We start from the raw sequence: 25,762 nt of genomic DNA on the forward strand, positions 1-25,762 counted from the left end.
AGGGGCAGAGAGGTGGGAGTGTGATGGGAGAGAGCAAGGAGAGAGAGAGGAGGGGCAAGTAGACCCTTTTATAGTGGGCCAGGTCTATGGGGCAGGGCATACCTGGCTGTTGCCAGGTAAGTGTGGGGTAGAGCTTAGACAGAATACCAACAATTGCTATTTGTGAATTGTCCAGAATACAGAGAGCAGTACCCTGTGTAGCCTCCCTGATAGGCTCTGTGGCTGGGAATGTGAGCAGAGGCGGGAGAGCCAAGCACTTGGCAGCTATTGAGACCTGTGCACCCAACCCACCAGTCTGTCGAGCACATAGCTGGCTAATTCTGACCCGTGTCTTCGATGGAAGCCTCGCCATCACTTGATAGACTATAGTACCTGTAAAACAATATGCATGGGACAAAGTAATGCTTCTCCCTCTGTTTTTAGTTTGTAGTCATAACTGTGTGCTTGAAAGCCGGACTGGAGACCTCCTATTGGACATGGGTAAGAAGTTCTCCAATCACATGTCTCTTTATTACAAAGCCTGAAGTTCTGATTGTCAAACATTGGGTATGGACAGAGAACTAGGGGTTATGGGTGGAATACACTGAGTTCCATGAGTTTATTACCTTGGCCTCTCCAGCCTTTAACTCAGCCCTGCACACTGTTACCTCCTCAAAATGACGGAGGCATTCAGACTTATGTGCCATTGCTTCGGGATATCATAGGACTGGTGTTCCATAGAAACCTATCAGGAAATTATCTCGAAGAACAATTAAATGAGTGAGAGATCTGTCTTTGGACACAAAAGCGTAGTCTTTATAAAACAAGTTCTGCTTCCAACATGTTAGTTTTGCAGCCTGTCCACTTCCAGGAAGAGAGACTCAATCAAGAAAACAAAATTATAATTTGACGCTCAAGGAGGGAGGGGGCAATTGGAACCAGAAATTTATATTTGACACCCTTGACCTACACACAGTGTTCTCTCACGTATCTTACACCTTTAAGAACAAACATAAGAAAATTAATTAATTAAAAAAAGAACGAACATACGGAGCACAGATAAAGGTGAGTGAAAGACAGACATGGGTTAAAAATACAAGTCAAAGTGGAGAACTCTTTGTGGAGATTACAGAACACATGCACATGATTATAGCACATTTCCGGGAGGTTGTATCTTTATGAATTCAGATCAGAGGAGAATCTGACTGTTTCCCTAATGGCTGTGATCTCCTTCCCCACAGTTTAGCCACATCGCCATCTGGGGCAGCATCGCGCTCTGGGTGGTGTTCTTCGGGATCTATTCCTCTCTGTGGCCTGCGGTTCCCATGGCCCCGGACATGTCTGGAGAGGTAATGCCTGCCTTAGAAATGGGTATCTGTATATATTGGATATTAGCCCTCTATCTGATGTAGGGTTTGTGAAGATCTTTTCCCAATTTGTTGGTTGCCGATTTGTCCTTTTGATGGTGTCCTTTGCTTTACAGAAACTTTGTAATTTTATGAGGTCCCATTTGCCAATTCTTGATCTTAGAGCATACGCTATTGGTGTTCTGTTCAGGAACTTTCCCCCTGTACCGATGTCCTAAAGGGTCTTCTCCAGTTTCTTTTCTATTAGCTTCAGAGTGTCTGGCTTTATGTGGAGGTCCTTGATCCATTTGGAGTTGAGCTTAGTAAAAGGAGATAAGGATGGATCAATTCGCATTCTTCTGCATGCTGACCTCCAGTTGAACCAGCACCATTTGTTGAAAAGGCTATCTTTTTTCCATTGGATGTTTTCAGCTCCTTTGTCGAGGATCAAGTGACCATAGGTGTATGGGTTCATTTCTGGATCTTCAATCCTGTTCCATTGATCTGCCTGCCTGTCACTGTACCAATACCATGCAGTTTTTAACACTATTGCTCTGTAGTATTGCTTGAGGTCAGGGATACTGATTCCCCCAGAATTTCTTTTGTTGTTGAGAATAGTTTTACCTATCCTGGGTTTTTTGTTATTCTAGATGAATTTGACAATTGCTCTTTCTAACTCTATGAAGAACTGAGTTGGGATTTTGATGGGTAATATATACAAAGAACTCAAGAAGTTAGACCCCAGAAAACGAAATAACCCTATTAAAAATGGGGTACAGAACGAAACAAAGAATTTTCACCTGAAGAACTTCAGATGGCTGAGAAGCATCTTAAAAAATGCTCAACTTCATTAGTCATTAGGGAAATGCAAATCAAAACAACCCTGAGATTTCACCTTACACCAGTCAGAATGGCTAAGATTAAAAATTTAGGAGACAGCAGGTGTTGGCAAGGATGTCAAGAAAGAGGAACACTCCTCCACTGCTGGTGGGGTTGCAAATTGGTACAACCACTCTGGAAATCAGTCTGGAGGTTCCTCAGAAAGCTGGGCACGTCACTTCCGAAGGATCCTGCTATACCACTCCTGGGCATATACCCAGAGGATTCCGCAGCATGTAATAAGGATACGTGCACCACTATGTTCATAGAAATCCTATTTATAATAGCCAGAAGTCAGAAGGGAACCCAGGTATCCCTCAATGGAAGAATGGATGCAAAAAATGTGGTATATATACACAATGGAGTACTATTCAGCCATTAGAAACAATGAATTCATGAAATTCTTAGACAAATGGATGGAGTTGGAGAACATCATACTAAGTGAGGTAACCCAGGCTCAAAAGATCAATCATGGTATGAACTCACTAATAAGTGGATATTAGCCTAGAAAATTGGAATACCCAAAACCTAATCCACACATCAAATGAGGTACAAGAAGAACAGAGGAGTGGCCCCTGGTTCTGGAAAGACTCAATGTAGCAGTATAGGGCAAAACCAGAACAGGGAAGTGGGAAAGGGTGGATAGGAGAACAAGGGGAGGGAAGGGGGCTTATGGGACTTTTGGAGAGTAGGGGGCCAGAAAAGGGGAAATCATTTGAAATGTAAATAAAAAATATATCCAATTTTAAAAAAAAAGAAAGAAATGGGTATCTGGTGGGGCAATGGTGGCACATGCCTTTTATCCCAGTACTTGGGAGACAGAGGCAGAGGCAGGCAGATTTCTGAGTTCAAGGCCAGCCTGGTCTACAGAGTGAGTTCCAGGACAGCCAGGGCTACACAGAGAAACCCTGTCTCGAAACACCAAAAAGAAAAAAGAAAAGAAATGGGTATCCATTAACGAGCCTGCATCCTACTCAGCGTGACTTTCCGTTTTGTGGGTCTCTACTCAACTAGCGTTTGACCACCCTCAGACGCCACAAGCAGGAGAGATAAATCTCCAACCAGTATTTTAACTTCAACATTTAACTTAAATCTGACTTATCCTTTCACAAACATAACTAGAACGATAAAATATGGTTTGGGGGAACTTGAATCTTGTCACGGATACCCATATAGAAGATGCCATTTTAAGAAACTGGACCATAAATCCACAAGTGCGCATAGGGTAAGAGACTAGGGGAAATGGTATGGCTCCTTTTTTGGGACAATCAGTCATTCCGTCTGTTGTCTCTCATTCTGAAAAGAAGTCAGCTGTCACTGGGTCAAGTGCACTTTTCAAGCTGTCTTCATGACATTAGTTTGATTCTTATTTTGAAAGAATTGAGGCACGTGACATCTCAGCCTTATCATCCTCTGTTTTCAGTTCTTTCTTTCAGTTTCTTGTTACGCTGGGAGGAATTGAGTTATTAGGTGTTTGTGGGGGAGTGTCAAAAGATCCTCTTTCCTTCAGAAGAGGGTCCAGCAGTAGGAGGGTTTATGATTTCAATTGCAGGAAATTTGACATAAAATGTATGAAAGAAAATGTGGAAAACATTTCGGGATTTCCTGTGACCGCACAGTAACTTGCAAATCAAGGTAATGTGAGCCCTGTTGCGGGCTGCTGTTGCACTGCGTTCACAGGAACCCTCCGGTGGTTTGCACGTATTCCCTGCCCGTAACTCTGCCTGAGTGTCCTTCACTTTTGACAGTCTGGTTTATAGATCATTTTCATGAAATTTGATCTGACAGCACCCTGCTTTTTATAAATTAACAGAATGCAGACTTTTTTTTTAAAGAAAATGTGGTTAGATTTATTAGAGAGGGGCATTATATACTATTACAGGAAAACCAGATGCACAGAGAAGTCTGCTCTTCCCTACCGAATGTGAAGGTATCTTTTGAAACACACACTGTGAAGCCTAGAAAATTTACAGCTTGTGTTTTAAAGAAAGCAGAGAGAATGCTGAGAACACACCTCTGCTTTGCCTTGGTTTCTAAGTCTTTTTATTTTCTGGAAAAGGAAAATGGTTCATGTGTGTGACAGTGTATGTCTCCAGTCTCTGATGATACCGTGTGGGAAACTCAATGCTGCTCTGTCCCTGTGTTGATGTCTGCCTGAACCTGCTTTTCCCCAAGCTCAGTTCTAACTGAACGTCTTTCACTATGCATTAAGTCCCCTTCAAGTACTTCAATTTCTTTGTGTTGATTTTATCTTCGGAATGACTACCAACAAAGATTTTGAGACCCCCGATCACTTAAGCAACTGTGGCTAGTGGGTCTGATGACAAGGACTGAGTTTTTGACCACCTACTTCTAGGACAAGTGTAAAGTATGGTTGGCTTCTAGCCAGCCAAATATAATTCTGCCCCTGCCTATAGAATTCCTGGTATTACTCAAACACAGAACTTAATATCATCTCCTGAGACACGTGGCAGTGCTGTGTTTAATTCAAAGTGAAAGGAATGTCAGTACTCCATCACAGTTCTGTTCCCTTTGTGGACAGTGGGAACTACTAATGGGAGCTCTGTTTCTTCCTGCTTTATGACTCCCGGGATTTTGGATAAAGCATTTACATAGCTGGAGCATCATTGAAAAATAGAAGGACTGAACTAGTCCAGCTGCAGGCTTTACCAGCTTATCCAAAACATGTCAGTCTCATGGATCCAAGGAAAAGATTGATTCTCTAACACCATGCTGCTCTTCAGTGCCTGTCACATATTCTAATGTGTGCGTGCATGAGTGTATGTGTGTTCAAATGAACCTCCTCTCCAGCCAAGGGTTTGACAGAACTGCCATTCATGTTGTCAAACATAAGTGGTATACATTTGTTTCTTGAGCAGTGAGGTAATAGGATCTCCTGTGCTCAGTTTGTGACATTTCGTGATAAGCACAGCCACTGTTATATTAGAACTCAAGTCATTTCAGAAAGAAGCAGGAGGTGGGACATCCTGTAGACTGAAAGGATTTTGGGATAGTGTCAAGCAAGGGAGATTGCCCAGGAAGATATGACTAATACAGACTCATGGTGCTTGAGCACAGGTAACCAGCCACATGGTAGAATGTATCTTAGAATAAATAGGTTATTTTAGGTTATAGTCAGGAAAGAACCTAGCTATATGGCCAAGATATTTGTAATATATTTCGAGTCTGAGTCTTATTTCTGGGAGCATGGGTCTGGGAGGATGAACCAGACCAAACTTCTACAAAGATTCCCTCCTGCCTGGAAGTAGAAGCAACAGTCAACCTCCTGCTTCCTGCCTAAGCTATACGCCATCAAATTTATTTTTGATAGGTACCACATCCATACAGATACAAGCTTTTTTTCCTCTACAGCTCTTTCCTTTCATCCTGCCTCACTCTTCCTGTTTTCATTTGTCCTGTTATTTCATAGCTTACCCAGAGCCCCAGATTAGTTTCTTAAGTTAACCAAGTAGCAACTTTTTCCTTCTCTTTAAAAAGTGCCCAGAGCTCTGATCACATGGTACAGCCCCCACCTCGCTTCAGCTCATCTGTAGGAATCTAACCTTCACCTTCACCATGGCAGTGGAGATGGGCCAGCCAGTGAAAGACTTGCCAAACAAGCACAGGGGCCAGAGTTCAGTCCCCAGAATCCAGAGGTTTTTGTGGTTGGTTGGTTGGTTGGTTGGTTGGTTGGTTGGTTAGATGGTTGGTTGGTTGGTTAGATGGTTGGTCAGTTGCTTGGTTACTTGGTTAGATGGTTGGTTGGTTGGTTAGATGGTTGGTTGGTTAGATGGTTGGTCAGTTGCTTGGTTACTTGGTTGGATGGATGGATGGATGGATGGATGGATGGATGGATGGATGGATGGATGGTTAGCTGTTTGGTTGGTTTAGTAAAAGCCAGCTGTAGTGTGATCTAAATCCATGCTTGTAAACCCAACACTGGAAAAGGCAAAAACAAACAGGTCACTGGTGCACAGTGGATAGTCAGCCTAACCTACTTAACGAGCTCCATCCCAAATACAGACCTGTCTCAAAAACCAAGATGGGCAGTGCCCAAGCAATAACATCTGATGTTATCCTCTGCTCTTATAAACACACATAAACACATATACATAACTATACGCACACACATGTGCACACATGCACACGAGCACATATATGTGAGAAATTCTACCTTTATCCTAGCCTTTGACCTCCTTTTTAACAGCAATTAATTAGCTATTACATATACCCATCTCATTTTTTTGAAAGTAAAGTCTATGAAATGGCATGTCCTATGGTAAGAGAACATATGGTTGTTACTAGTCTAGCAAGCAGGACCTCATGTGCCCATATACTCTTTAAAACCCTTACTGGTGTTCACTCACAGAGGAGCCACGGTAACACTCTGAGATGGGTCACACCTCACAGTCAGAGTTGTCCAGTCATCTCCTCCGGGTCCTAAGAATCTCAGCTGCACTTGGAACAGCCTCTCCCTGCCCCCATAACCACCATGCCCTCAAGCATCTGTCCCGTTTGCTTTTCACCCCTCACCTTTTCCTGTGGACTTGCCAGAAGGATCATCCCCATAGGACGGGGCATAGCTCATCCTTCCCTGACTCCTAGTTGGTGGTTCTTAGTTGGTGGTAGGATGTTCCCATGTGAAAACATCCCTTCGGAATTTTGCACTGCGTCTCCAACACAGTCATTCAGCATGCCTGCCTAGAACAATGATCAAATGATAATGATTAACAAATAACTCAGTGCCCAAAATTACTAAAATACCATTTTTAGAAGGAATGATGACATTGGTGAGAGAAAGTTAATTCTAGGAACTTAACCAATTGGAGGAAATTTTTTAAAAATAAAGAAAAAATAAAACAGAGCAACAAGCTTAGCTGCAGCTTTAAATATTTTCTGGCTGTGATTTAAGAGGGTGGATTGTTTTGTTTTGTTTTGTTTTTCAGAGCTGACTTGTATTTTTTTTTTCACACCAGTACAACAGTTTATGGGGTAAGGAGGTCCCTGGGGGAAAAGCTCTGTGTCATACAAACATAGGCCAGCCTGCCTTCCAGACTTGTCCAGATGATGGCATTGGGTATTTTTTTTTTTTTTTTTTTTGGAATTTGCAGAAGAAAATGTTTCTGCCAAAATGATTAGTAAACCAGATTTAAAAAAAAAAAAAACAAAAAAAACAAAAAAAAAAACAGAAAGCAGCTATATCGAACTCTATCAAGGATCAAGGGTCATTTCATATCAGGATTAATACCAGAAGCTGGATTGCAACAACAACAGCAAAAAAAAAAAAAAAAAAAAAAAAAAAAAAAAAAAAAAAAAAACCTTTTAAATTTATTACGGCTTTGCAAACACACACTGAAAAGTGCCCCCACCCCCAGCGCCATCTGTTTCTGCTCTCCCTGGCCTCGGGGATCTATAAAACTACTGAAGGAAATTGAAGTTAAGGAAAAAGCATGTGTTTTACCGAATTTCAGATCTCTTGATTGAGGTTTGTAAAGCCTGTCTGAAAAACAATAAAAAAAAAAAATTTTGTTGGGCCCTTTGGTGTCACCCCCGAGGAAAGACATTCATGAACTACAACATTGATAAGATTTTCCTAAACTGTGCTGTTGCCTATTTTCCAACATCATAAATCACACTTCATATGAGGAATTTCCTGCTTAAAATAGTCCTTATCCACCTATCAGCTCTTAATTACTAGACAGCAATATAACTTATTGGTTGTAAGGCTAGGGCTCCCAAGGAGGGACAGGGTTTTTTTGTTGTTTTTTTTTTATCTGAGATTACTGTGTTAAGCAAAGTATCCTGGAGGGAACCACTAGTTTAAACTTCTTCAGATGTTCTTCTGTGAGCCAAGAACAATCATCAACCCACCCAATAAAACATGCCATCGGTCACAGTCCCCATGACCCCGACAGTAAGTGGGGCAAGGGGTGGGTTGTCACTTTGAAGCCCTTCGAGTTAAGGAAGGCGAGTCTAGAAACGCTAAGGCAGAAGTACAGCAAACATCATCCTGATCCGGGTCCTCAGAGCGTACTTTAAAGTCATCACTCTCCTCAGAGCCATGAAGAGATGTGGTGGTGCTTTTTCATATCCATGGCATCTTTCCCTCAAATAAAGAGCGAGTGGCTAACTCACTCCAGGCTCTGTCTTGGGAAGCAGAGAACAGAACTGGTCCGGGCCCTTAGGTGGTCTCCTGGCTGGTGACGCAGAGCGTGACGTCATATCTGCGAGCCAGCTGCGGTTCCGCCGGATAACTGAGCAAGGGCAGAGAGTGCCGCATGTGGCAGAGCTTTAGATCCGCTTTAAGGCATTTTCCTCTGAGTTCCTTTCTTCTGTAATGGGGGGCAGGAAGGGGCTTAATGTGTCAGTTACTTCTGTATGTGATGAGGTGTGACAGTCATTTTACATTTTACAGTCATTTTTCATAATGGGAAGAAAGAGCACCAGGACAGGATAGAACCAATGCTCAAGAAGGTGTTTTCGAAGATGGAACAGTTAGGCTGAAACTCGGGTACCTGTTGTATGAAAAAGAACATCTCAGGATCAAGGAAGAGAGGGCATCTCTGGTCTAAGGCCTTTCTGTTTAGAGAGTAGAAATATTGAGATTTGAGACAATGTACCCTTTCTTAAACAATTTACCCAGTAACAGCATAAGCTCTTCAATCCTTATTCTCTCATAATCGAAGTATTTTGTTACTAACTTCATCCCTATTTTGTATTGTTTTTTTACATTTTTTTAAATAGCACAATAAGGAAAATCAAAATAAAACTACAACTCTGTTCCTAATTATTTTTCCTATGCTGGAAATTGCAGTCTTAGAAAATGGCCCTACAGAGCCTGGCATTCTCGAGAATTATGCCATTTTGGAAGACTGCTCCTTCACAGCCCCTTCAGTATACAGGGCTGTATAGCCAGGCTTTACGTATGGATAAAAGCAACTGTCAGTTGATCCAGTCCCAGCTAGAGCCTCCTTCTTCTCTGACCATCTTCCTTATTTATTCTCACATCACCTGCTCTATTGAGACAGCGGAGATACAAGAGCTTCTTACAGAGCACTCTAGCTTCCATACTGGAAATCGCCTTTCCCGCCCCTCATCACCTCCAGAATTGTCCACAGTAAAGAACTGGAAATGCTTCGTTCTGGTGTCTACATATTTTCTACAATCTTTGTCTGTTAGTTTGTTTGTTTGTTTGTTTGTGGTTACCCTAGCAATGAAAGGTTTTCCCCCCTCCCCTGAGTCATCAAAAGCTGCTAGAAATAATTGCAAACATATTGGGGTTTATCCAAAACATCCTTCTCCTTATTTTCTGGATGTTCTGCCCTGTCTATTTTTATGGAGAAAGTAATAATTCATCTTACACAAGAGCCCAATTCAGTTTAGCTCTTCCAGGATTTACTGAGTGCCTGTGTGCCAGGACCTACCCTGGCTATCAGGAGATCCAAAGTTCACAAACAGGTATGTTCTAGTGTGTGTGGACTAAATGGACAGAGAATCCCATGCAAGCTGCTAATCTTATGAGCAGAGGAGGGAGCGCTTGTACCCTGCTCTTGTTGTAGAAGGTTGCTGAGGTCCACTGTCACCTTCAGTGTCCAGATGCATGGAGAGAGAAAAGAGGTCTCTAGGGAGAGAACATTTCAGTAAACGTGGGGTCTCATATTGTTAAGGTAGAGAGATCCCGTGAAGCTCGAACCGGGCGGCTAAGGATAAACCAGACCATGGAAGTTCCTTGAATTAGCACCCACTTCTTTAAACCACGACAGATGGCTCTGCCGATTGGTTATGCAGTATTCCAGAGAATACCAGAAGCCATAGCAAGCAGATTTGGATCAAAAGAAGTGAGAAATAAAATGTTAGTAGTTTCCTAAGTCACAGAAAACCTGTTTTATATGTCCTGTAATATAATTGTAGACTTGAGAGCATTCACTTCAGCTGAAATAAAACAGCATTGGAAGACATTTCTTGATGATAGGTGACAAAGCATAGAGTAGGGATTTCTTTCTGTCTTAGATTTTCTCAAAGGAAGGTCTCAGTCAGGCTCCCTAAGTCAGCAGTCTCAGTGAATTCCACATCTCTAAGTGGAAACTCACGGTAGCTTGGCATTCGCTTTGGTCAGAGTGCAAGGTGGCACACTCTCCACTGAGTACCATCCTCTGGGACTCATGACACACCATGGTGTTTCACAGCCTGTCACCACAGTGGTACCTTTGTGTATTTGCAGGTTCAAAGCCCGGCTCATCAGTGTCTGATAGCTGTTGATTGTGGGAGGCTGATGGGAGTTTCCAGGCGTCCCAAGGCAGTCATGTTAGCAAAGGACGTAATAGCATTCTGTGGATACAGGATTTATGTTATACTATAAAAAATAATATGGATGCTGTGGTTGTATAGCTCAGCTTCCAAGGTAGCAAAGAATAGTTTTGTGTCTCGGGTTTGATGAAGCAGGTCCTTCCGGCCAGGGGTGGTGAGTGGCTGAGAAAGGGCTCTCCAGCAGGAAAGACCCCAGGGCCACTGAGGTTGGCGGGATGGATTGAAATGAGAATGTAGCCACACACACTCACCGTCTATTTTTTTTCCCAAAGAAATATGCAGCTGCTACTATGGGCAGAAAAGGGAGAAACCACAAAGGAAGAGCCAAGAAGTCTCATAGGAAAAGACATGATACCTGCAATTTGAAGCCAGCCATTGGAATGGTTTTGGGTTTTTTGTTGTTTTAATGATTATTTCCTGAGGATGATGCTTCCTGAGGAGATCCATGTATACACGGTAAAGCCGAGAGGAACACTAAGCTTCCCACATACACTTAAAAAGAGAGAGATAGGAGCTGAGAGTTCACCTTTGACCCTCACAGGAGAAACCCCTCTGAGTGTGGAAAGCTATGCTTAGTGAGGAAGCACAGTTCACCTCCTGGGCCTCAGTTAGCTCTTTTATAACCAAACCCTAAGAAACAGAATCAACTTGCTGATAGAGTTTTCTCTAACGTGTTCCTTCCCTGCAAAAAGCCCTAAGTCTTCAAAGATACAGGAAAAATGGAAGACTAAACTCACCACGCCAATAAGGACAAGTGTGGGTGTAATGAAGTTCTGAATGAATACAGTTGAACATTTTTTTTTTTTAATTCACAGGTTAGAGGCTGGAGAGAGCAGCAGGAATTACTCTTCTAGAGCACCTGGGCTTGATCCCCAGCACCCACATGTTTCACCCACATGTAACTCCAGCTGTAGGAGATTAGTGCTCTCTTCCAGGCTCAAGAGGCACCTCTACACACGGCATACATTCACATAGACACATAGACACATAAATTCAAATCATAAAAAAATAAATCTATTTTTTTAACAAAGAAAAATACATCTTTTCTGAGATTACAATCTAGCCTAAGGAAATTTCCCTCAGTGTGGAAAAAGACCAAACCCAAAAGACCTGGCCAAAGTATTAAAATAATGCTAATTTTTATCTTGAATGCTTCTTATAACAGTAACAATTGATGACTTTTGCTTTAAGTAAAAACAAAAAAAATGATCCTGAGTTTTCTTAATAACTTACGTAGCTTAGAATCACTAATTTGCTGCCCGTAATCTGTATGCTGAACTTTGTGAAGTGTATTCATTTAACAGATTCACAGGAAAGGGCTCTTCTGGTTACGGTGAAATACAGCTCTGAAGATGCATAGCATCTAGAGCAGAAACGAGAATAAATAAGCATAAAAAACATGGTGGACCAAGCTACGGGGTGATCAGTGCTATGGAGCTGGTGGGGGTCTGTGAATGAGGTCAATCTGTAGAGCCCAACCCACACCAGCTACCAGCTGCAAGGGGCTCTAACGTCCCCGCCAGCAGAATGACCATCTCAGGGAAGCAAAAGGCAGATCTGTTTGTTCAACACGATGAAGTAGCCGCCGGTGTTGGTTTGAACTTTGGCAGTCTGACCCTGCGTAGTAGTTTATTTCAGACATATCGAAGCACAACACAATTTGGTGAAAACTATTCAGGTGATAATTAACTCAATCCCAGGTGTGCAACCAAGCACACAGTAAGCCCACTAAATAGTAGCTGTGACTACATCAATTCTTTGTAAGGAACATGTGACACCTGCCTTAAGGACGGGCTCTACATATTGACAAGGAAAACAAGCTTACTCAAAGGGTCTGGGAGGGGGAAGAATCAGGTGTGGTCTCTGGCCACACAGATAGCACAAAGGTCACCAGGCTATTAACCATGTCAGCTCCCGGCCTTCTCAGTGGACAAGTTCTGCATCCCTCCCTTTGAAGGAACACTTCCTGGTGGTTACTATTCTAGGTTCCCTAGTTCTTAGTTATCAATAAGCATGAGAGCCTTTGTGTCTCCTACTGTAAGTGTGTGTGCATATGCGAGTGCATGCATGTGTGTGTGTGTGTGTGTGTGTGTTTAATTTAAATGAAGATATGCTACTTGAGCTGATAGCTTTGGAGCTATAAAGTAACAAAACCCACCTTTGTGAGCTGTTGGCTAGGAGAGTCCGAGAGACTACCAAACATGACAGGCTATTGATGCTGCCCTTGGTTTCCCCGAGACATTGAAGGTAAGTCCTTATTGCTGATGATGCCATATATTTCCAACCCAGGAAGAGCCAAGCTAGATCCAAGCTATATCCAAGCTGGAAGCCTCCTCCCTGAGGACTAGTTTTCTTAATACCAGAAGCTACTATACAAGCTGCCAAGAAAGGGAAGGAACCAGTCTCCCACCTAGCTCTGACACCCGTGAGCCATGACAAGATGTCCCTCAAGGTCAACACGTAGCTTCCTCTCTGCTCAAGACCTCCAAATAATCAGCTTTCTACTCATGACATTCTGCGGGCAGGATCTTGAAGAACTTAAATAATATTCCCACATACGGACAGGCATTTATTCAACCAGCTGCAGGTTATCCTGTTACCTGTTGCTATTCACAGCAAATATCTGTATTCCACTCCCTTGGAAACACATCCCAAGGTTAATCAATCAGCATTCTGGTTAAAAACCTAACTGCTCAGTGAGTGGGCTCTTTACCCCATCTTCTCCATGCCTTGCTTAAGCTGCCACACACTTGTCTGAGAGCCTGTGGTCACTTCACCTCACCTGGGTCCCTGGAGCCTTGTAGCACTGGTGATCACAAGACGTATTCGTGATACACAGAAGCTGGAACTTGACACATAGTGCAGAAACTAAATTATCAAATTAACAGGAATGACTGATTGTGTGGCCATCTCTCTCCCAAAGGCTAATACATTCCAGGGGGGATCTATGAATTATTACAAGTGTTGGGTGCACCATAGCTCTCCACATCCCACAACTGTGATGGCGCATGTTTTTAAATTTGATTTAATTTAGTGTGGGGGGTTTTTCCTTGTAACTGGAGAAAGCTGTCACTGATAGCGTGGTCTTGCCTGTCTATTGCGATTGACTCATAGGAAGATGAGTGGGCTCTCTTTGTGATCAGAGACTAGCACAGAACTGCGTGCATTTGAGACTCACCCCAAGCCTGTGTCACCTTTCCCCTTTCTTCCCTGCGAATCTATTCATTTCCCCCCTTGCTATTTTTAAATATAGAAATCTTTGTAGAAAGCCTTTTCTAAACAATATCACTTCTTGGGTTCTGTTGTTTTGTTCTTGTGATTTTGTTGGAGTGCTGTGGATTGAAACCAGACCTCCCACACAGTACATGAATGGTCTGTCCACTGAGGAATATTCCCCAAGCCTGTTTCTTGGGAGTTTTTACATTATCAATGGTCGCTAACATTAACCTGTAGCTCCTTTGGATTTGTATTATTTTCTCTTATTAAAAAAAAAAGGAATGAGATGAAAAACAAAGGGAGGGAAGGAGGGAGGAAGGGAGGAAGGGAGAAACTGTCTGCCCAAGCTTTAAGCCGGGCATGGCACCATGTGTCTGTAATCCTAACCCTCAGGAGGCAGAAGCAGATAGTTCATTTTCAAGTTTAAAGCCAGCCTGGGCTACATGGCAAAAACCTTTTCTTTAAAAAAGAAAGTAAGAAGGAAAGAAAGGAAGGAAGGAAGGAAAGAAGGAAGGAAAAGAAAGTTGACGAGTTTTGTAGCACTGTTTTCTTAATAATTTCTCTATAAAATTAATATATAAGAATTTCTATTTTCTCCATTAATTGTGAGCAAATTTATATCAGAGTGGTATACTTAACCAAGCCCCGTCCTGTTAGCAAATCTATAAGCCTGAGACTTTACTAATGATCAATTTATGTTGATCCATACTGTATATTGGCATTGGAAAATATTGCATAAGACAAGCATATGTGTGTATAAAGCTTTCAAAACCATAAATTTCTGGACTGATTTGTACTTAACTTGATAAGAGAACACCTCCCCCTCTTAAAGCTCATGGGACAGATCACTAGAAAGACTAGGAAATGAGAATCCACTAAAGAATTCCAAAAATTACGATAATGATAAGAGAAGGCCTCACTAATCACGAATGCAACTGTGGTACACTGTGGGGTTTGGTTCTTAAACCCACTTGATAGCTGAGGAATAGACTGAAAAGCTGCTCTCCACAGAGTCTTGGTAGCTGTCATGGGCACTGGCAGACCAAGCCAAAGGCTGTGGGGCTATGGCTGGGGTTCAAGGGCTCTCAAAGGTGCTTTCCTTTTTAGAGCCATCTGTAATGGAGAGTCAGAGTAAGTCTGCCTTCCCAACCTTTCCAGCAGCAAAGTCTGAAACAAGAACTGGGCAGCAGGCATGGTTTACCTGCCCGTAAAAGGTTTGCCCGCAGGCAGCAAATCTGAGTTCTCCGCATTCTGTCAGGCTGAACTTGGAGCTGATTGTGAAGAACTTCTGTGGTGTGGGAATGCTGGTGTTGTCCCACTGTGGGTCAGGGAACAAGCCTCTAAGTGGACCTGGGCCTGTGTCTTCGGTGGGCTAGTTGCAGAATAAGCTGATGATTTTTCAAGCACTCTTCTGCGAGTTTATGTGAAAATGTGAACTGGCGCTTCCCCTGCCCGCATTGTATGTTCCATGGCTCCCACCTGGATCCCGGGCCTTTGCAGAGACAAGCGGTTACTTGTTCCCCAGACGGGCACAGGCAGGCTAAGTACAGGGGCCAGTACCACAAGGCCCCTAAGCGCATAGACCCCCTTCTCAAGCCCCTCCGCTTTTGTGATAAATTCCATTTGGTTTCACAAGACCTGGAAGAGGACAAGGGACACTTGGCGCTGCCCCCCAATCTCCCACGTTCAGGACCATTTGCAAACTGCTCTAAGAGAGAAAGCCCCAGACCGACCCGGGACAGACGCTCCGTAAGCGCTATTGTCTGTCTGCACACGGCTTGCCTTTCTCCCAGCTGACCTGCCTGCAAGTGGGGAAATGTGAAAAGTTAGAAACAAACTGGTTTCCACAGAGGGAGGGGAGCCTTCTTGTACAGAAAGGAAGGAAATACCTCTGTGGGATTTCATTTTTTTCCCCTCCTCTTCATCCCAAAAATAAGTACAAAGAGACTCTCTGTCTTAAATGGGGATGTCGGCTTTAAATCTTTTAGGTTTGGATTAACGCTGCAAAAGGAAAAAAAAAATCTGACAGGCTTTCAGATATGACTCAGAAAAAGTTTTCCTCCCTTCAATTCACGTTCATTTGTAAAGCCAAAGGCCCGTAGCTGAATAGTGGGCTGTAGTTACCCCCTCCATCATTAGCATGACAATGGTCAGAATTAGCAGCCTGCAGGATCCAAGTTTTTCTTGTCTGCAGAGACATTTAACTCGAGGTTAATACACGGTGGCCAAAGGCAAGAAGAAGTCTTTTCTTCTCTTGCCCTCAACATTAAAATACATTAAAAGTAAGCCAGGCAAACGTGTTTTCAGTTATATGACTTGGCATTTCATCTTACCCCTCCCCCCCCAGAAAGAAAAAGATATGAAAGGGTTTTTGTTTTGTTTAGGGTTTTGTTTTGTTTTCTAATAGCTGTTACCTTCCTAGAAAGGGTCCTTGAATGGAAACAAAGGCCCAGCGAGGTGATAGACATTTCCTGTTACATAGTTATTGTTGGTTTTCACTATTGAGGATGTCAACAAACTTGTCCCAAATCATGTTTTGCTTATTAAATAAAGTGACTTTTATGGGCATATTTTTCACTAGTTTATGTCCAGAATATGGATGCTGTTTTTCAGAACCCATGCAACAGATTTTATTTTCTGAGATTTGTTTTTTTTAACTGATGGCATGTTTTTTATTTTAAACGGGCAGAGATATCAGCCCCATCTTACAGGGGCAGGGGAACCTTAGTGTCCTTGAGTGACAGTCCATATCGGTAGCTTGTATTCGTGTAGAAAAAATGGGAGTAGTTCCTGGTACCCCTTAAGAATCAAAATGAAAAGGGGGCCCCAAGTCATAATTTAAAATTAATTATCTTCCTATATGATGGGGATTGACTGACTAGAACTATGCATAATTGTAACTGTACCTAGAATTAAATGCTGGATCATTTTTATTTCTGAATTCAAGTTTAAAAACAAACAAACAAAAACCCAACCCTTCTTGTATAATTTGTTAGTTGACATATGTTAGTTGACAACTCTGTATTGTAATATAGTAGTATATTTACAGACAAAATGAGTACTATAGGCTTGCCCTTGAGAAAGGAGCAGATCAACTCACAGAAGTGAAACCAAAATATATCTTTTATTGTGCAAACCACTTCTTTTTAAACTCTGTGTAATCTAACTTTGTAATGATTATATTTTATTTTAATCACAAACCTAATAGAATGTATTACTTTTCTTAAATCATAAAATAATTTTTGTTTATAGTCTGACAGGCTGTAATACATAATGTAAGATTTAATACAATGACATAATTAAAATTAATTTTAGTATGCCTTTATTTCAGTTTCACATACTAGATATTTGGGTTGATTTTAGCAATAATAGATGTACATTGATAAAATTTATGTAAATCATTGAGCCAACATAAGATTATGTCTATCCACTTGCCCAAAATAATCAGGTTGATACTTTCATAGATATCTTAATTTGATTGCACCATTGTCATAATATGTCTGGATGATTTTTAAAGGCTTGCAATGTGATAAGTATAAAGTTAACTTTCATGTGCCAGAATTGGTAAATTTTGTTTCTAAATATGAATTATCTTATATGCCATTTGATTTCATTTAAATCAAGAGTATATTTGATTTCTTCAGAAAGATTGATAATGATGCTCTATTGGAAAAGGCCAAAATTTACATTTCATGTCATTATGCACAATTTTTAAATCCATATATATGTATATATATATATACATAATATGAAAATATTTTATGCATTATTAAACCTCCATCAGCAACTGGAGTAAAGGCATGTCATGATAAATATGGTTTTTAATGACAAACATCTTAAGGGTTTGAATTAAGCAAGCGTATTGTCATTCCCCTGATAAAATGCTGTTTAAGCTACCTTACTTAAGCTTAAACTAAGCCACTAAGAGTGACTGGGGATGGAAGTCCTGGCTCTGCGGAAGTGTCAGCTGTCTGTGATGATGTCCGCAGGCAGCCATGCTGTTCGGCTCTGGAGTCTTCTGGGCAGGCTTGCTCTCCGTCCCCGTGGCGTCCTTGCTCCTGGATGTGCTGTACAAAGTGTGAGTATGTGATCTTGGGCGAAATACGCAATGACATGCACGCATGCCGCCCCGGGGCTCTGTGGTTCCCAGACATGCAAACTGTGCAAAATAGGTGCCAGTGGTGTCTACTAATTTTAAAGAAGGAAGTCATGATTCAAGAATGAGAAAACTAAGTTAGTTTAAAAAGCAAAATGAGAAATAAAGTGGGCGCACTCAGGCAACATCAAGAAGCGCCTTGGTTGGACTGGAGAAAATTACATCAGAAAATACCTGTTCTTTTGAAATCACTTGCAAGACTTCCAAATAGAAAGGAAAAGAAAGTTTGTTTGTTTGTTTGTTTGTTTTTACCTCCAAACATGTTTTTTAGGAGTTATAAAAAGAAATTCCTTGCTTCCCTGGTTCTAAATATATATATAATATAAAGGTAACAAAAACTTTGCAATTTTTCTGAATAGTTACATTTTAAAATCATGTTTTCTTATAATATAGTTATTAAAGTTAATGGTATGTTTATGTGGTAGCTATTTTAGTATTATGAATCTCAATTATTTGTTATGACTATCGTCTGTATATTGCTAAATAAAAGCATCCTAGCTTGTGCTGTCCTAGATTTGTAAAAGCGCTGCTTGCCCCTTGTTAAGGCCAGGCTGACCAGCGGTGTGACAGGGAGCCACACAGCCCGCATCCTTGTCTTCCTAGGAGAGTTACCATGCAAATCCTTTTCTCCCCACAGCATCAAGAGGACGGCCTTTAAAACATTAGTGGATGAAGTTCAGGAACTCGAGGCGAAATCTCAAGACCCAGGCGCAGTCGTGCTTGGGAAAAGGTAAGTAGAATACAGTCTTTCAAAAGAGAATTTACATCTTGTTCTCTTACCAGTGGTGGGAAATAAGCCATATAGCCAGCATTTATCATCTGACTTGGGACTGATGGTATTGCTGACAGATTTTGGAATCAGAGAGGTATGGACTGAAGACAGATCTATCATTAAACAGTCTGTTGTCTCAGACAAGTTCTTAATGAACTGAGCCTCAATTTTTTCATCAATAAATTGGGACTCACATGCCTCCTTTAAAGAGGCTGTAAGGCTTAAGTGAAACGATGGGAAAAGTGAGACGTCGACCTTTAGTCACAGCACTTAGGTGGCTGAGGCAGGTGATCATAGGTTGGAGGCCAGCCTCGGCTACATGAGAAATTTCAGGCCAGCCTCGGTTACCTATTAAGACCTGGTCTCTAAAGGCAGACTAAAGAACTGAAAGAAAGACTATAAAATGTGTAGCACGGTGTCAAGTGTTTGTTGTTTTATAAAAAATGTTTAAAGGAAAAGAGATTTTACTTCGAAACAGTATTAATAATTTTTAAAGGAATTATGGTTTTTAAAGGAATTATTTTCAGCTCAATGTGTTCTTAGGAACCAGCCTAGATCCAGGTCATGCAAAGAGTGAGTTCCACTTTCCAGGCTTTTTTCTTTACCACTGCATCCTCCAAAGACACAAGGCTAGATGGCAGATAAATCCATTAAGTACACAGAACATTCTTAAAAGAAAATCAGCTAAAAGCAGTCTAGAATAAAAACATAACTCTGCACATAGCGCTAGGGATTCACTTTGTTTTTGATCTCGTCCTACTAACCAGCCAAGAGGTTTTGTCTAAAGTCCATAGAAAACATTTTTTTATCAAGCAGTATGTTCCCCTCAGTGTTGCTTCAGCATTTTTATTCAGTGTGACAGACTGGGATTGATGTGAGAGTGGAAGTTGAAGCTGAGGCCCCGGCCTCCCGGCCTCACAGCCTCTCATTGGTTCAGAGCAGCCGTTGGCACAGGGCTGTGGAGCTCTGTTTTTAAGGTAATGGCCCCAGCATATCTCCAGTACAACCAGTTCTCTGGGCCTCTCACTTGTGGTCTGTATACAGGGGCCCGCTGAACCCAGACAGCAGCACAATGCAAATGGGTCCTGTCAAGTTAAGAACAGGAGGGCTCGGAGAGATTGGGTCCCTAAAATTGTCAGCCTTGAGCATCAGCCAGTTGATTGAAGAGGTCCTGCTCCAAAGTACGATTCTGTGTCACAGGGTTCAACATACCAAAGCACCTTTTCTGTGACCTCCACCGAACATTCCTTCTGTCTTTGTTTTCTCTCTTTCTTTCAGTGATACAAGGGACAAGGAGACATTCTAGCTCATGAAACTAAATAAAGCTGTATAGTAAGAATTAGGAGAGAAAGGCCACTGATGATACTGTTTCTGTCCTTCAAGTCTATTCTCATTTGCAAGTATGTTGCCAAGGCCTGCAGTTACTAACATGGTCAACTAGGACTGAAATGATGGTCTCCAGATCCTAATCACCCTGAGTCAGCAGTGTGTGTAGCCCCTTCCATTAAAATAAGAAGTAAGGCAGTGGGGGGGCTGGAAAGAGAGCTTAGGGGTTAAGAGCACTTGTGACTCTTGCACGGGATCTGCTTTGGGTACCCAGCACCCACAAGGCAGCTCACAACCATCAATAAATTCCAATTCCAGGGGCTCTGTCACCACCTTTTGACTTCCACCAACACCAAGCGTGTATGTTGTGCACATACATACATGCAGACAGAACACAGGACATGTAAAATAAAGTTTGAAAAATCAATGGGTGAATGTAAACCAGAAAGAAATGGATTATACTCCCCCCCTTAGAAGCACTATGTTAAAAGAGACTTCAGATATTTACCCCCTGCAGTTTTCCCAGCTCATTTGCCTCTTTAAATATCTATTCAGCTTTCCTCTGGGGATGAGCTAGGTAAATGACTAAAGACTAGAAGCCAAGCCCTGGTCCAGCACATACCTGCATTCTTGCTGCTCACTGGTAATCGAGGAGAGCATGGTGGCTTCCTGCTAAAAAAAGCAGCACAAGGAAGGGGCAAAGCAGAAGGATCTGTAGGAGACAGCAACAGGACAGGAAGGCTGTCCTGCTAACCTAGATGTACATTTGCAGGTTAACGTCATGACATTTCTCAAACAGCCATAATAACTGAATGTAAGTTCAAAACCAGAGGCCAGAGCTGGAAGACAGCTTAGTGGAGAAAAGCATTTGCTGAACAAGCATTAGGACTGGGATCAAGTCTCCAGCACCGTGTAAAAAGCTGGGTGTGCTCACCCAGGCCTGCAACCCCTGCACTTTGGAGGGGTGGAGGCTGGTGGATTGCTGGGGGTCACTAAAGGCAACCTATTTCCAAATTTCGTGAAAGACCCTGTCTGTAAGGAATAAGGTGGGAAGTGATACAGCAGGAGCCCTGGTGGTCTTGTGCCCATCACAGTGTTTGAGTAGGAACACACTCAAAACAGATACTGGGGGGAGGGGGGAACAATAAGGGATTATGGGGAGACTGTGGCCTTGTTGGGGACAGAGCAACTCTTGCTATGGCTGGAGTATGTGTGATGTGTTATCGTGATGATACTAATGATAATGAGACTCACAGTTTGATACTCAGCTGTAGATATTAGTCAGCAGAGCTGGCTAATCTGTTTCTTAACAGATCTGAGCTCAGGGTCTTTGAGTCAGGCTTCCCCAACTTCCCCACTGTTTGTCCCATAGTCTCAGCTTGTAGAAGAGACCAGAGAATGTGGATGGCAGGTGATTTCATCAGGGAGGAGCGTGATGAGGCTTGCTCCCAGCCTCATTGTTTCTGTATTGTTTCTTAATAGAAAGCAATTTTGGCATTGTCCTAGAAGTAACAAACAAAATGCTACATCCCAGGTTTTGTTCTGGTATTTATGCCAATATGGCAGTGCATACTCTATGGGAACTAAAGAAGCAGAGAGAAAACCTGTTCAGGGTTAGATGGATTACCGTATAGTTCCATGGAACCTTTAGCACCTGGGTTCAGATCTATTGAACCCACAGAAAACTCCAGGCATGGCAGAGCAAGCCTGTAAACTCAGCACTGTGAGGCCAGAGACAGGAAGATCCCCAAAACTCATCTGTTGAGCCAGACACTTGCTACTCGTGAGCTTCTGGTTGACTGATAGACACACCATCCATCCCTCCATATGTTCATGCATATGTGTACACAACTACACTAGTGAATAACATTCGCCAAAAATACAACACAACGCGCATGCACATATGCACACACTAATTTTTTCAATAAAGTCTAAACATTAAAAAAAAAAAAGCTTCTTCTCAGAGTACCCAACACTACAATGAAATATTACTTACAGTGAGTATTACTTCCTCTTCAGCAAAAATTAGGCCCATTAGGGTTGTGACTAGATGCATGTTTACTTTCTGGGCATTTGTTTCAGTGAGCCAAACAAAACAGTTTGCCAACTGTCCTGGTTTGCCAACTGTGGTAAAAAAAAAAAAATTGTACACATGTACATATGGACACACTAATTTTTTCATAAAGTCTAAACATTAAAGGGGGGGGGGTTGTCTCAGCTTACAGGGTAACATCATCCAGGGCTGGAACTGAAGGCAGAAACCATGGAGGAACGTTGCTTACTGGTTTCCTTTCTCTGGTCAGCTACTTTTTTTTTTTTTACAGAGTCCAGGCCCACTAGCTCAGGGTGCCATGACATTAATTAGCAATCATGAAAATGCCCCCACAGACTTGCCCACAGGCCAGCCTCATGGAAACGGTTCCTCAGCTGAGATTCCCTTTTCTTATGTATGTCTAGGTTTATGTCAAGTTGATAAAAACTAACCAGCTCACCAAACCAATAAATGCCACTTTACCCTCCTTCAAAAGCGACCAAAATTCCTTTAAGATAACACATTCTTTGACTGTATATGAGTTTTTTACCAACAGTAACATATTTCAGTGTTTCTAGAAGAAATACTATATTTAAACACAGAATCTTTTCATTCACTTCCTGCAGATACCTAAGTTACATGGCTGTCATGAGTTAGAAATAAAGCAACAGTGTTTAACTGATAGTTACTGTGTGGTTGCATTAAACAGACTTGGAATTTGCATATCTTGGTATGTAAATGAAAGACACTACAAGACCAAGAGAAACTGCTGCCTAAGAATTGTAATAGATGTGGTTTTAGTGTGGCTAGATCCTGTTCCTTCTCTTTCTCTCTTCTGTCGCACTGAGTAAAGTTATCCAACACCCAAAACCTAAACTTTTACTATACTTATTTAATGTTATCCCCATATTATAATGGGACCCAGTAGTAATCTTAGTCCCCATAAACATGGATGATATAAAAGTTCATCAATTTTGAAATGATAAATTATTTCCTAAGAGTAGACTAGAGACAGAGAAATCCAGCTCACCGCAAGTTCTAATTTATGAAACACCCCACTGCAGATGGCATTTATGTTCCAGAGCGGGGACTCTGCTGTACTACAACGAAAGCAGGAAATAGAGTCACCAAGGAAAGAACACAGCAACAAAAACGTACTTGTTTGCTCAGCATGTGGTGGAATGAGGGTGTAAGGAATTAAAACCCATGTGCAGCAGCAAGCCAAGGTTAAGGACAAACTGAAATAAAAAAAAAAAAATCCCTGGGGTCTGGGGGACAGGGGTGGGAGGGACCAGCACTTGTTGACTGCTTCCTAAGTGCCAATCACTTTGCTAACAAGTGGGTAAACCCTCCCTATGTGCCGGAAAGTTATGTGTTGTCCTCCCATTATAAGTAAGATGACCAAGGAAGGTTTGTCTACTGTGACCCAGCTAACAAGATGCAGACTCAGAACTGAGTCAAAAACAGACTTCATGGTCTATGCTCTTTCCTGATGTGCTACTTTCCCAAGAAGGTCTCCATGCTAAAAGATAGATGATAGATAGATAGATAGATAGATAGATAGATAGATAGATAGATAGATAGATAGATTAGCAGGAAAAAAAGCAGCATGCATTGTCTTTCAGTTGTTGAACTAGAGAGGATAATGCCCATCCCTAGAATCCCTCAAGCATTGGAAGGCCACCATGAGACCTAGAAAAAGAATTCTGGGAAGAAGCTGACAGAATATTCCTTTGGTCTCCTCCAGCCTTCTATAAGGGTCTCAGCTTAAACACCAGTGTCTGCCAGGCACCCTTCCATAGTGCACTGCTAAGATCCTCAGATGCCCAAGGCTCAAAGCCTGCACCCCAAGCTCCCCCAAAGGAGTCGTCACCCATTTTAGTGCCCTTAGCATCTTGGAGCTGTAGTGTAGATCATTTAAGGAGAAGGAAGAAACGGAAAGTACCTCGCTGAAGATGACCCTTTCCCTTTGTGTGTGGCAGAAATTGTTTACAACTAACTATACTGATGCCGGACTTTTTGCACGAATTCATTTTTTTTTTAACGAAGCTAATTCCCAGTGACAATAAAATATGTCTAGTACGTCCTAGTCAGCATTGTTAGGCTTCAAAAACTATGTGAGGGAGATTAATACAAATGTCAACATTTCTAAACAGTTCCCTTCACTTTTTGCCTAAATGTCTGTGTAATTCATTTCTACAATGGGGAAGATCTTTTTTTTTAAATGTATGTGTATATGATAAAGATAATTCCATTTCTGGCTTTCAAAAAAGATGGCAAAACACAGAACTAACATAATTTATAGCAGCTTAACTAAAGCTTGTGAGGAGAAGAACAAGATGGGGGATTTTTCTCAGCTGATGCACGTCCAGTTGTTAAACCACCCTTCCTTCGTGGGCCATTCACCTCGGCTCACACAGACACGGGCATCCCACCCGTGCTGACCGCTCTTCACTATCAAAGGGCATTAGATAAGTCAGCCACTAGAGAAACAGCGCAGTTAGTAAGATGGAGGAGACCCGTGAGCATGTGTCTAGATCGCCCCGATTCTTCTTCTAACCAACAAACGTTGAGACCCCTGTTGCGAAGTCACTGCACTGCGTGTAGCAGAAGAAAGCATGGTTAATTCTGTGGCCCTCTCTGTGGAGGCCAAGCTAAGTATTTATGGATCCTTGTTCCATGTTGTTTTATCTACCATAATTATTTTCTTAAAAAAAAAAAAAACAATTTGTATTTTAAAATGAAACTGACAAACTTAAAACATATTGGAGTGGTAATAGAAATTTTCTGATTAGAACAGATTAAGATTTTGCTCTTTGTATTATTTTTCGTTTCTTTAGTATAACTAAAACTGTCGTTTTATATCAGAGTGTGTCAGAGTTTGAGCAAGATGCAGTATGGCTAAAATGGCCGCTTTTAAACTCTAAAAGTTCTGTGTTTACAACACACACAGCCAGTCAATCAAGATTGTAGATGATTTGGTGATTTTTACTACTTGTATTAAGTGGATTCTGAATTCGTTTGATTTAGATATAATGGCACTGGGTACAGAAACCTTATTTTTTCCTAGATTATCATAGGGGAAATGGCCTCAAAAGTCTCTATAAGCACTTAAGATCTCATTTGCTATCTGGAGAAATAGAATGAAAAAAGGAGTCCTGTACTGTGGATTCTCGGGCCTTTGTTCTGCTCTGCTCTGCTGTAGTCCTGAGGAGATTAGAGCTCCCTGAGCTGACAATGTGTCTCACACATTTGTGCCTGCTCCACAGCCTCACGGAGAGGGCACAGCTGCTCAAGAATGTCTTTAAGAAGAACCACGTGAATCTGTACCGCTCTGAGTCCTTACAACAGAACCTGCTCCGTGAGTATTGAAATTTTGATTAAATTAACTCACTGTGTTCTGCGGACCCCAGCACACAGCCGAGCCGCCCGTGTGTTCAGTTTGCATCATCTTTAGCTATTTAAAATTCACGATTTAAAATTTTGCAACCTGATATATAAAAACAAATGGTTGGTTAACAAACCCCTGGGCTACACCATCTCCCAGTTAATAACGAATTTTAAAACGCTGCTGTCTTTACATTCCTTGGAGTCTTAAATCTTACAAAGAAACAGTAAGATAAATCTTAACTCTTAAAAGCTGCCTGTGTTGTTATCTTTTCTACTTGAATAACTCTGCCAGAGTCTTTTCAGCTTTCATGCAATGCAAAGAAACATATATTTTCCCCTTCAAAAATATTTATGCATAT

General features: G+C 41.8%; 1 protein-coding gene across 6 annotated transcripts in view; it reads left to right on the forward strand.

The window, feature by feature from the left end:
* Atp8a1 (ATPase phospholipid transporting 8A1) overlaps window positions 1–25,762 on the forward strand; it is a 227,487-nt gene that overhangs the window by 197,059 nt on the left and 4,666 nt on the right. For 5 of the 6 annotated variants that reach the window (XM_052199340.1, XM_052199338.1, XM_052199339.1 and 2 more), the window contains 5 exons: window positions 424–480; window positions 1,221–1,328; window positions 17,717–17,805; window positions 18,521–18,613; window positions 25,283–25,374. In XM_052199340.1, coding sequence (XP_052055300.1) covers window positions 424–480; window positions 1,221–1,328; window positions 17,717–17,805; window positions 18,521–18,613; window positions 25,283–25,374 — 439 coding nt within the window. Of the gene's footprint in view, window positions 1–423; window positions 481–1,220; window positions 1,329–10,783; window positions 13,971–17,716; window positions 17,806–18,520; window positions 18,614–25,282; window positions 25,375–25,762 lie in introns of those variants that run through there. The other variant, XM_052199341.1, reaches the window with a different exon arrangement.

Source organism: Apodemus sylvaticus, chromosome 11, assembly GCF_947179515.1.
Source record: "Apodemus sylvaticus chromosome 11, mApoSyl1.1, whole genome shotgun sequence".
NCBI lineage: Eukaryota > Metazoa > Chordata > Mammalia > Rodentia > Muridae > Apodemus > Apodemus sylvaticus.